The sequence below is a fragment of the Erythrolamprus reginae genome, chromosome 4 (genome assembly GCF_031021105.1).
Source record: "Erythrolamprus reginae isolate rEryReg1 chromosome 4, rEryReg1.hap1, whole genome shotgun sequence".
Taxonomy (NCBI): Eukaryota; Metazoa; Chordata; class Lepidosauria; order Squamata; family Dipsadidae; genus Erythrolamprus; species Erythrolamprus reginae.
This window is the reverse complement of record NC_091953.1, coordinates 25,420,608-25,432,922: the sequence shown is the minus strand read 5'-3', so window position 1 is coordinate 25,432,922 and position 12,315 is coordinate 25,420,608. Positions and strand designations below refer to the sequence as shown.

The 12,315-nt window shown below is 43.6% G+C and overlaps 1 protein-coding gene across 1 annotated transcript in view; it reads left to right on the top strand.

Moving 5' to 3' along the window:
• Positions 1-467: 467 nt before the first annotated feature.
• CDX2 (caudal type homeobox 2) overlaps positions 468-12,315 on the top strand; it is a 37,292-nt gene continuing 25,444 nt past the window's right edge. Inside the window, exon 1 of the mRNA XM_070751694.1 lies at positions 468-966. Coding sequence (XP_070607795.1) covers positions 468-966 — 499 coding nt within the window. The remainder of the gene's footprint in view (positions 967-12,315) is intronic.

Sequence of the window (12,315 nt, the reverse complement as noted above, 5' to 3'; positions counted from 1 at the left end):
GCTGCCCTCTCGCTTTATCCTTTTAAATGCAAATCTTGCTTGGGGGGCGAGGAGGGCAGCGCGACGGACACCCCCTCTCCAGGTGCCTGCCTGTCCCCGCCCCCCTCTCTCTTTCTTTCTTTCTTTCTCTCTCTTTCTCTCCTCTCCTCTCTTCTCTTCTCCTCTCCTCTACTTTCCTTTCCCCTCCCTCCCTCCCTCCTCCCTCTCTCCACGTCACCTGCCTCGGGTCGTGGGCCTGGCCTGGCCATTTCCAAGAGAGCCACTTCAAGAACCGTTCTCTCCTCTGCAGCTCCCCCCCCCCAAAAAAAAAAAGCCGGCGCGGCGCGTCTTTTGCGCCCGGACGAAGCGGCGCCCCTTCTCAAAGGCCGGCCAGGCTCAGCCCTTGCGCCCTCCCCACCGGCCGCTTCTCCAACCTCTCCCCCCCGCCGCAGCAGCATGTAGAGAAGCGCCGCTCGCCTGCGACCACCATGTACGTCAGCTACCTGCTGGAGAAAGAGAGCCCCTCGTCCATGTACCCCGGTTCCGTGCGCCACGCCGGGGGGCTGAACTTGAGCGCCGCGCAAAACTTCGTGGGCGCCCCGCAGTACCCGGACTACGGCCCTTACCATGTGCCCGCCGGGCTCGGGCTGGACAATGCGGCTCAATCGCCCGGCTCGCCCTGGCCGGCTGCCTACGGGGCCCCCCTGCGAGACGACTGGAACGGCTACGGGCAGGCGGGGGGCCCCGGGACGGCCGGCTCCTTGCACGGACTCAGCCCGGGCGCCTTGGCTTACAGCCCCGCCGGTGACTACCTCCCGCACCCGCATCACCCTTCCCAGGGACCCCCGGCGCCTCCTTGCGGGGTGCCCACTTCTGCGGGGCTAATGCAGTCTCTCCACCCGGCGCTGGGCTCCGATCCTCTCTCCCCTGGCGGGCAGCGGCGGAACCTCTGCGACTGGATGAGGAAACCCGCGGCGGGGGGACCCGGTAAGGCGGAAAGACGGGGTGCGTGTGACAGAGAGAGAAAGAGGGGTTGGGGGGTTGCCAAGAGCCGGCCTGGCCTTCGCCTCTCGACCCGGGAAGGGAAGCGGTGGCGCAGTGACACCCCCCCCCCTGCTAAGGGCACTCTGCACCAGCTCAGAGGCCCTCTGGTACGGACGCTTCTGAGTTCCGGATTTATTCATTTTTTTACTTTTTTTAAAAAAAAAAAAAATAAGTTTTTATTCACAAATAGAAAAACAATACCATTCAAAAAGAATAATAAACGACTATTACAACCATGTAATTAAGAGAAAGAAAAGAAAGGATAGGGAGAAGAGGGGGAAAAGGGAAACACCTAGCGAAAGAAAAGAAAGAGAAACAAGAAAGATGGACAGAGAGACAAAAAGAGAGAAAAGAAAATAGAAGAAATAGAAAAAGAAAGGAAAAGGGTTACATAGTATTTCATTTCCATTTTGTTTCCATTCCTGGTGAATCAAAAAGCAAGCTTTATATATCCCATTGCTTTATCTAATCCATATATCAATTGTTTACATTTTTATTGTGCTATTTATAGTTATCAATTATATCCATATATTATTTATTCATTTGACTCCTATTTATTCATTTGACTCCTATTTATTCATTTGACTCCTATTTATTCATTTGACTCCTATTTATTCATTTGACTCCTATTTATTCATTTGACTCCTATTTATTCATTTGACTTCTATTTATTCATAGAAACATAGAAGACTGATGGCAGAAAAAGACCTCACAGTCCATCTAGTCTGCCCTTACACTACTGTATTCCCTGTATTTTATCTTAGGATGGATCTATGTTCATCCCAGGCATGTTTAAATTCAGTTGCTGTGGATTTACTAACCATGTCTGCTGGAAGTTTGTTCCAAGCATCTACTACTCATTCAGTCAAATATTATTTTCTCACGTTGCTTCTGATCTTTCCCCCGACTCACCTCAGATTGTGCCCCCTTGTCCTTGTATTCATTTTCCTATTAAAAACACTTCCCTCCTGAACCTTATTTAACCCTTTAACTTAACATATTTAAATGTTTTGATCGTGTCCCCCCTTTCCCTTCCGTCCTCCAGACTATACAGATTGAGTTCATGAAGTCTTTCCTGATAAGTTTTATGCTTAAGGCCTTCCATCATTTTTGTAGCCCATCTTTGGACCCGTTCAATCTTATCAATATCTTTTTGTAGGTGAGGTCTCCAGAACTGAACACAGTATTCCAAATGTGGTCTCACCAGCGCTCTATACAGCGGGATCACAATCTCCCTCTTCCTGCTTGTTATACCTCTAGCTATGCAGCCAAGCATTCTACTTGCTTTCCCTACCACCTGACCGCACTGTTCACCCATTTTGAGACTGTCAGAAATCACTACCCCCAAATTCTTCTCTTCTGAAGTTTTTGCTAACACAGAACTGCCAATACAATACTCAGATTGAGGATTCCTTTTCCCCAAGTGCATTATTTTACATTTGGAAACATTTGACTTCTATTTATTTATTTCACTTCTATGCCGCCCAATCCCGCTCGTGGGACTCAGGGCGGCTTACAACAATAAATCGGAAAGGGAAGAATACTATAAACAAGTCAACAGCCATAAATGTGTAAATATGCTAAATTGTAAATACACTGATAAAAATAATAATAATAATAAAGGGAACAATTAAACAACACAATATATGCATATGCACCAAGACAAATTCCTTGTGCGTCCAATCACATTTGGCCAATAAAGAATTCTATTCTATTCTATTCTATAACTCCAAGTAAATCAAACTTCTGTGAAATCAAACTGTCCACTTAGGAAGCAGCACTGATTGACAATCAAATTCACATGTTGTTAGCACATTCAACTTTGTACAGAACAAAAGTATTCAATAAGAATATTTCATTCATTCGGATCTAAGATGTGTTCTTTGAGCGTTCCCTTTATTTTTTTGAGCAGTATAGTATTAGAACTGCTAAGTACTGTATATAACAAAGAAAGATCTGGTAAGGAATATAAGAATAGGTATCTTTGCATGAAAATGTTCCTATAATTTTTACTCCGGAAATTTCTGATTAGAGCGGATATAACTTGGAGTTATATTGCGTTGTTTAAGTATTCCCTTTTTTTTTCCAGCTAGGAGCCCCTGTATAGGTTTTATGTCTGTTGGTGTTTTGTTTTGTCTTAATAAAATAATTTTTTTTAAAAAGAAAAGGGAAGGGAATAAGGCGAAGAGAAGCCACCGCGGGCTGAACTGACTAAGATCGATTGCAAAAGTTAGGAGAGCGGCGCTTCCATTCAAGTGGCTAGTTTGGTAGGAGACTTCGGGGTGCGTCACTTTAAAACAAAAACACAACACACACACACACACACACACACACACACACACACAAAACACAGACAGACAGGCGGTCAAGCCATACAGGCTGTGCTAACCCGGTTCTTCCCTTCGTAAAGAGAAAGTAGCATTAGCATTTAGTATTTAAGTATTTTAGTATTTAAGCATTAGCATTTAGTATTTAGTATTTAAGGGGCGTACATAAGCGCACTAGAGTGCCTTCCGTCCCCTGTCCTATAGTCTCTCCTATATCTCGTATTTCTTCTCTACTATATCCTCTGTAACCTTCATTGTGTATTATTGTGTATTGGACAAAATAAATAAATAAAATAAAATAAATATTTAGACTTATACACCGCTCCTTAGTGGTTTTTACAGCCCTCTCTAAGCGGTTTACAGAATCAGCCTCTTGCCCCCAATAATCTGGGTCTTCATTTGACCCACCTCGGAAGGATGGAGGGCTGAGTCAACCTTGAAAAAGGACCAACGCTCCTAAACTTGCTTGGCAGGGAACCAAGCATGCGGCAAAGGTTGACCCATCACCTGCACACAGATCGGAAACTTCGGTGGGGGGCTGCGCGTTTGCTTTTAGTTTCCTTGAAACTAATTTATTTATTTTTTTAAAGAAAAGAGCCCAAATATTTCGTCATTCCCGGCCAGCCTTTCTTTCCAGGAGGCGTGAAGCAAAGAGGTCTTCACCCACCCTCGAAGGACTGCATCCAAACTGCGTCTCTCAGGTTTGAAAGTTTCGGATAATAGCATTTATAGCCATAGCACTTAGACTTATACGCCGCTTCGTAGTGCTTTTACAGCCCTCTCTAAGCGGTTTACAGAGTCAGCATATTGCCCCCTTCAATCTGGGTCCTTATTTTACCCACCTGGGAAGGATGGAAGGCTGAGTCAACCTTGAGCCGGCGGTGAGATTCGAACTGCTGAACTGGCGAGGGTTCGCGTTTGTGTTTTGTTATTCAAGACAGAATATAAATTAATTTCCATTATCTGGGTTTCTTTTACACTCCGTCTTTTACATCTTGTCGAGCCGTAATTTCAAAGTGAGAGGAGGGGAGAAAGAGAAGGGGGGGGGGTTGGAGAAACGCCTTGACATCAAAGGAGTGCGGGGTCGCCTGACTAGGGGGCTTAGTAGCTAAGACACTGAGCTTTGTTGATCAGAAAGACCGGCAAGTTTGGCGGTTCGAATCCCTGCTATAGGGTCTTCTGCGTGAGCGAGGGTTGGACTAGATGACCTCCAATGTCCCTTTCAACTCTGTTACTGTTAAAAGTCTCTTACCGAGAACGTTTGCGCTTTATTTCTTCTATCAAGAGTCCTGACCCTACCATTCTTTCCCATCTTCCTCCACCTTTTCTATTTTGATTACTAAACAAATAATTCCCCCAACACTGTCAGACTTTTTACTAAATCTGCCCTTCTATTCTACTAGTTTTTCTCATCATTCCTATCATCCTTTTCCTCCCACTTAGGACTGTAGGACTGTAACTTGTTGCTTGCATCCTAAGATCTTTATTAATATTGATTGTTTCTTCATTGCTTATTTGACCCCTATGACAATCATTAAGGGTTGTACCACATGATTCTTGACAAATGATCTTTTTCTTTTATGTACGCTGAGAGCATTTGCACCAAGACAAATTCCTTGTGTGTCCAATCACACTTGGCCAATAAAATTCTATTCTATTCTATTCCTATTGCTCGAAATGCGTCGAGCGGCATTTGATCGACGATTGTTGCCTGCGAAGTTTTGTTTTGTTTTTTCACACCGGCCTGGGAATAATCATCGCTCCCACTTGAAATCGAGCCACTTCGGGTTCCTCGAGGGCGAATTGTACCGGTAGGTTGGCTCTAGCTGAGCTCACAAGGCAGCTGCGCTTCGCCGAAGGGCCGATGTAAAGTTTGCTCTTTTTTGCAAAAAAAAAAATAAAAATCCTGTTTTTAAGCTTAAACTGTCTTAAGAGGGAGAGAGGGGGGAGGGAGGGAGGGGGGAGGGAGGGAGGAAGAGTGGGGAGGGAGGGAGGGAGATAAGGAAGAAAGTTGGTTGGTTAGTTAGGAAGGAAGGAAGTTAGGGAGGAAGGAAGGAAGTTAGTTAGGAAGGAAGGAAGTTAGGAAGGAAGGGGAGGGAAAGGAAAGGAAGGAAAGGAAAGGATAGGAAAGGAATGATAGGAAAGGAAAGAAGGAAAGGAAAGGAAAGGGAGGGAAGGAAGGAAGGGAAAGGGAGGGAAGGAAAGAAAGGGGGGAAGGAAGGAAGGGAAAGGAAAGGGAGGAAAGGAAAGGATGAAAGAAAGAGAGAGAGAGAGAGAGAAGACCGAGGGAAGAAGGGGCAGATAACAATCTGCAAAGGAAAGTTTTGTATTTGTTTGTTTATTTGGAATTTGACTGGGAGCTGAAACCCACAACACAGAATCCGCGACAACCAGAGCGCTGGCCAGAGAAGAAGAATCAGCAACCTGCCTTTCCCAGGAGATTCTACACTTCACAGATTGGGTTTGGGGGGGGGGCTTCCTGGGAGGCCCATAAATCACTTTATGACTCTTTTGGACCCCCCCCCCTCTGCCAGGCCCAGTGCACTACAGCATTGCCTGCCGGGGGGAGGACTGGGGAGAAGCGGATAGAGATCCTTTTTCGCCCCTCTGTCTGGGATCTGGTGCTCCCACTCGCGAGTCAGCTGTCATCAGCTAATCTACCGACTTCCTCCGAGTTTTTGACTTTGTATGAATGTGTGTGTGTGTGTGTGTGTGTAAGTATTGATGTGCTCGGGTTTTTTTCACCTGCGTAAGATCGAGAGTATTTCTGCAACGTGTGGACGAGATGGCACTCGTCATCTTCAGGCTGGTGTCAATAAAATGGGGAGCTGTCAACCACATTTTATTCGCAGCGGCACGAAGGCCAAACCACCAGCCTGAAGATGACCAGTGCGAGCTCCTTGCATAAACACCCTCCTTCTTTCATGGGAAAAAACCCCAACGCACCAAAACTTACATACACATACCCCTGAAAATGTACGAAAACAAATTTTATATAATATATATTGCCTTGACATCTTTCAGTCTCAAAAGACCATGGTATCATGTTCTGGATTCCCGATGTATGTATGTATGTATGTATGTATGTATGTATGTATGTATGTATGTATGTATGTGTTGTGGTTAGCTCTGGCCCAGCTCCTGCCCGAGAAATGTGCTGGTGGATGTGGGGGAAACATCCACATGCCGCAGGCCTGTTTTGCTCCCGATGGAATCTGCCGATGAAACCTCCTCTGATCAAGGAAATGTGAGTGACAGGGAAGAGGGGAGTTTGGCAGACAGTCCAGGAGGAGATCAATCATCTGTATTATCCTTGGATTCTGAACAAAAATTAATGACACATCCATGCATGCGTAGAGTGATGCATAGGAGACAACAACTGAAGGATTATTACAAGAGAAAATGAGGCCACCTGTGGTTGGGTGGGGCTGCTGTAATTAGTGCTACAGATAAAAGTGCAACCTGGTGTTTTAGCCTCAAGGCAGTTTATCTGATTCATTGTTTCGTCAAGATCGTGGTTTTTGCTGTTCAGGATTGTGTGTGTGGACTCTCTGGACTTTAGATTTGGACTCAATTTCCCAGTTATTGGGTGAGCAATTGGATTGCATTTAACCTGTGCCTTGTGTGTACCAGAAAATCCCTTTGACATTTAAAAAGGGAGCTGTTTCTGTTTTTCTGTTTATAAAAACTTTTAGGTTTTCCTTTTATCGTGTGGTGTGTGTCTTCCTGAACTAATTACCCTGTAATTACGGGGGCGGTTGAAACACGCCGGCAGAACAGTATGTATGTATGTATGTATGTATGTATGTATGTATGTATGGGTGCACACATGTATGTATGCATGTACCATATTTTTGCTGAATGAAAAGGGAGACTAGTAAAGATCAATTTCAAGCTATTTAGCTCTCATCAGCTAGCCACCTTACTGGGATTTGAACCTGGGCAGTCTGCTTATAGGGCGGTAGTGTTAACCTCTGAATACACACACATACACACATATACTGTATATATGTGTGTATGTATGTATACTGCTAAAAAAAATAAAGGGAACCCTCAAGGAACACATCCTAGATCTGAATGAATGAAATATTCTCATTTGAATGCTTTGTTCTGTACAAAGTTGAATGTGCACAGCAGCATGTGAAATGGATTGTCAATCAGTGTTGCTTCCTAAGTGGACAGTTTGATTTCACAGAAGTTTGATTTACTTGGACTTATATTGTGTTGTTTAAGTGTTCCCTTTATTTTTTTTGAGCATTGTATATGTATGTATGTATGTATGTATGTATGTATGTATGTGTTGGTTGGTTGGTTGGTTGGTTGGTTGGTTGGTTGGTTGGTTGGTTGGTTGGTTGGTTGGTTGGTTGGTTGGTTATTTATTTATTTATTCATTCATTCATTCATTCATTTAATTTAATTTGTCAAACAGGTACAGTATAGGATAGTAGTGCTGTATATATAAACATAACATAGGAAGTAATAATAAAGGAAGATGTATGTATGTATGACAAAGATGCCATCTCGATTGTTCTCTCCAGTTAATACATTTATTTATTTTGTTTATTATTGCATTTCTATGCATTTCTATGTATGCGTGTGTGTTTTGTGTGTTGCGACAAAGACGCCATCTCGATTATTCTCTCCAGTTAATGTGTGGACTTGGGGTACCTAGAGCAGGAGCCTTCAGCCTTGGCAACTTTAAGCCCAGAGGACTTCAACTCCCAGAATTCCGCGGCCACAGGCAACAAGCTCTCTCTCTCTCTCTCTCTCTCTCTCTCTTTCTGGGTCAGGCTAAAATGTTGCCAAAGTGCTTTCCTACTGTCTTCTAGGTAGACGAAAACTATTACACGATCTGAGGTCACCTGTTCAGCCAGTCACAGAAAAACACCTGTACCATTCGTTCTGGTGAATTGTGTGGTGAGGTTTGTGGTTGGTGAATCGTTTAGGTTCACAATTAAGATCTTGGAGGTTACGGGTTGCTTAGTTGTTCCCTAGTAAGCTTCACTGATTTAATAGCACTGAGTCTTCGAAAGATACACAGGGAGGCTGCATTTACACCCTGGGTGATATCTAGCAATGCTTAACTAGAGAGAATCATAGCTCATTGCTAAAACACTGGGTTGGTTGGTTGGTTGGTTGGTTGGTTGGTTGGTTGGTTGGTTGGTTGGTTGGTTGGTTGGTTATTTATTTATTTATTCATTCATTCATTCATTTAATTTAATTTAATTTGTCAAACAGGTACAGTATAGGATAGTAGTGCTGTAATAATAAAGGAAGATAATAGGACAGTAGGACAGGGATGGTAGGCACAATGGTGTGCTTATGCAGGCCCCTTACAGACCTCTTAGAAAAGGGGAGAAGTCAACTGTAGCCAATCTAAGGTTGAAGATTTTGGGAATAGAATAGAATGGAATGGAATGGGAATGGGATGGGAATGGGAATAGGATGGAATGGGAATGGGAAAGGCAATGGGAATGGAATGGGAATGGGATTGGATGGAATGGAATGGGAGTTGGAATGGGAATGGATGGGATGGGATGGGATGGGATGTGAATGGTAATGGGAATGGGAATGGAATGGAATGGGATGGGATGGGAATGGGAATGGGAATAGGATGGGATGGAATACAATGGAATAGGAATGGAATGGGATGGGAATGGAATGGAAATGGAATGGGATGAGAATGGGAATGGGAAAGGCAATGGGAATGGAATGGGAATGGGATTGGATGGAATGGAATGGGAATTGGAATGGGAATGGAATGGGATGTGGATGGGAATGGGATGGGAATGGGATGGGAATGGGATGGGAATGGGATGGGATGGAATACAATGGAATAGGAATGGGATGTGGATGTGGATGGGATGGGAATGGGATGGGATGGAATACAATGGAATAGGAATGGGATGGGATGGGATGGAAATAGAATGGGAATGGGATGGGAATAGGATGGGATGGAATGGGGATGGGGATGGAATGGGAATGGGAATGGGATGGGGATGGGCTGGGAATGGAATGGAATGGAATGGGAATGGGATGGATTGGGAATGGGATGGATTGGGAATGGAATGGGAATGGGAATAGGATGGGAATGGAATGGGATGGGATGGGATGGGATGGAAGGGAATGGGAATGGGAATGGGAATAGAATAGAATTCTTTATTGGCCAGGTGTGATCGGACACAATAGGAATTTGATGCATATGCTCTTAGTGTACATAAAATAAAATATACGTTTGTCAAGAATGATGGGGTACAACACTTAATGATAGCCCGTGTACAAATGTTCCAATGAGCTCGGGATTCTGACTAATATTCAGTCCTTGTATGTTATGTATGAGTGTGCGTGCGTAAACAGAGAGAGAGAGAGAGCGAGGGAGGGAGGGAGGGAGAGAAAGGCAGAATTACTCCGATAGAAGGTTCAGTGTGTGTGTTGGGGGGAGGATTTTAAAAAAAAAATGTTTTGAGCGCAAGGCAGGCGATCAAGACGCCACTTCAAGCCAGTCCTCTTATAGCACTTAACTAAAGAAATATAAATGCAACGTGGAACCTATTCTTTCGGAAAAAAGTTCCATGCGCGCAATATACAAATCGGTGCGAGGCGAGGCTTATAGGGAACTTTCACACTTTCCTAGGCTCGGGAAGTTTTTATTTTAATTTTTTTCCTTTGGCTGCCAAGGGGATAAAGGCTGCGACTTTCCTCCGGAGCCTCTCTCGAAATGAAACCAACAGCAACCCACCCACCCCCACCGGTTGGGTTCCGGTTGTACTTTTCCTAGAAGGTGTGGGTGGGGGGGAACACCCGTGCGTTTTTGCGCGCAGGAACTTCCCCCGAGATTCAAACAAACCAAAAGGAGTCGGAGGACTTTCCCAAGACGGGTCGTTCTCTTTCGAAGGCGTTCCGAAGTAACTTTCCAAATGGGAATCTTTCTGGTCGTTGTTTGAACCGTGGTATTCGTCACGCGTGGCCGCCGATAGCCCTCTCTAGGGATGATGGTTTGGAGGGTTAGAATCCAGCGCAACTGGGAAGCACCCTTAACTTTGGTTCTACGCCCCTTGGCGTGTGTGTCTTTCTCTGTGTGCAATCACAATTGTGTGTGTGTGTGTGTGTGTGTGTGTGTCCAATCGCAGTGATCGATAAGGGCCCACAGGGTTGGCCTTCTCCGGATCCCCTCAGCTAAACAGTGTCGGGCCGGCCGAAGGGCCTTCTTTGTGGCGGCTCCGACTCTTTGGTACCAGCTACCTCCTGAGATCCGGACTATCCCCTCACCCTACTGGCCTTCGGAAAAGTCCTGGCTTTTCTGGAAGGGCTGGGGTCGTTGATCTGATGGTGTGCCACCGGAATCCTGCCATTAATGACAATCGTGGTTTTTTAACTGTTTTAATTGTTTTTAATTGTTGGTTTGAAATTGTCTTGAACTGTTTTTATGGGTTTTAATATTATTGTATGAGTTGTTGTTGATGTTATTGTTATTATTGTTGTTATTATTATTGTTGTTGTTGTTATCATCATCATCATTATCAATAAAACACAGCAAACGAGATCACTATGCTGGATTTCGTATTTCATCACCAGTCCGGTGCTTCCCAAGCACCTAGGATTGCCTGATGTAGCAGCGAATAATAATAATAATAATAATAATAATAATAATAATAATAATAATAATAATAATAATAATAATAATAATAATAATAATAATACTCTTCCATCAAATTCTATCTTCCCTGCCAATAAAAGTTGGCATGGAAGGGGGAAACTTTCCCTCCCGACTCCACCCCACTCCGCAGCCCCAAACTATCCGTTGGCCAAAACTGGAAGTTGAAGCTCTTGCCTCACGATCAGGAGGTTGTGAGTTCGATCCTAGGTAGAGGCAGATGTAAGGGTCTCCTGCTTGGGCAGCGGGGTTTCACATAGAAGATTTTCGGCAGAAAAAGACCTCATGGTCCATCTAGTCTGCCCTTATACTATTTCCTGTATTTTATCTTAGGATGGATATATGTTTATCCCAGGCATGCAACCCTGCTGTTCTGTTCGGGTCGTATGTGACCCGAAGCCAAGTTTGAGTCCCTGTAAAAAATTTTCCCTGCATATCTGAAACTTGAAATTTCATGACTTTTCATCATTTCAGGGGTTCTCTCTATGAGAATTTTTTTGGGGGGGTGGGGGGCTTAGTTTTTGCTGAGCAAAAAAAGTTCCTAATGTTATGTTCGGGTCACATACGACCCGGACCGAAAACACTTCATTTGAAGTGCTTATGTTTGGTCAATTTGAAAACTTTTTTCACTTGGAAAGTAGTCTGAACATTTCTGCACACAATGATATGAAAATTGAAATGAAAAAATTAATCCTTATTGGTTTATTTTGCACATAAATGTGCCCCCCCCCGTTTTTGTGATTTTTTTTCAATTTATGGATAGTTTTGCTTGCAAAATCCATTCTATTTTACTGGAGTTGGTGTGGGATTGGTAGCTTGAACATTTCTGAATATAAGAAAAATATAAAGGAACTGAAAAAAATGATTCTTACTGGTTTTTTAACATCAGAAATAAGGCCTCCCCCCCCCCTCGGCTGCTTGCAATCATTTTCACTTTTTATTTTTTTATGCTCCAAATCCGAAATATTCTTTAAAATCTTAGGCATTCATTTACTCAATTTAACAATGCTGGTCATCAAAAAATATTTTTGGGGTGGTGGCTAATTGTTTTCTGGGCAAAAAAAAATCATAACTTAAAATCTGTTTCTGTTCGTATATGACAGGACCAAAAATATTTTTTTTAGGTACTTGAATTTAATCTTTTTGAAAACTTTTTCAACTGGAAAACTAGTTTGAACATTTATGAACATAATGATATGAAAATTGAACTGGAAAAATTGAGACTTATATTTTTATTTTGATCAAAAAGCCCCTCCCCCCATCCTTTCTGAATTTCGTGTCAATTTATATTTTTTAAGGCTACAAATCCCT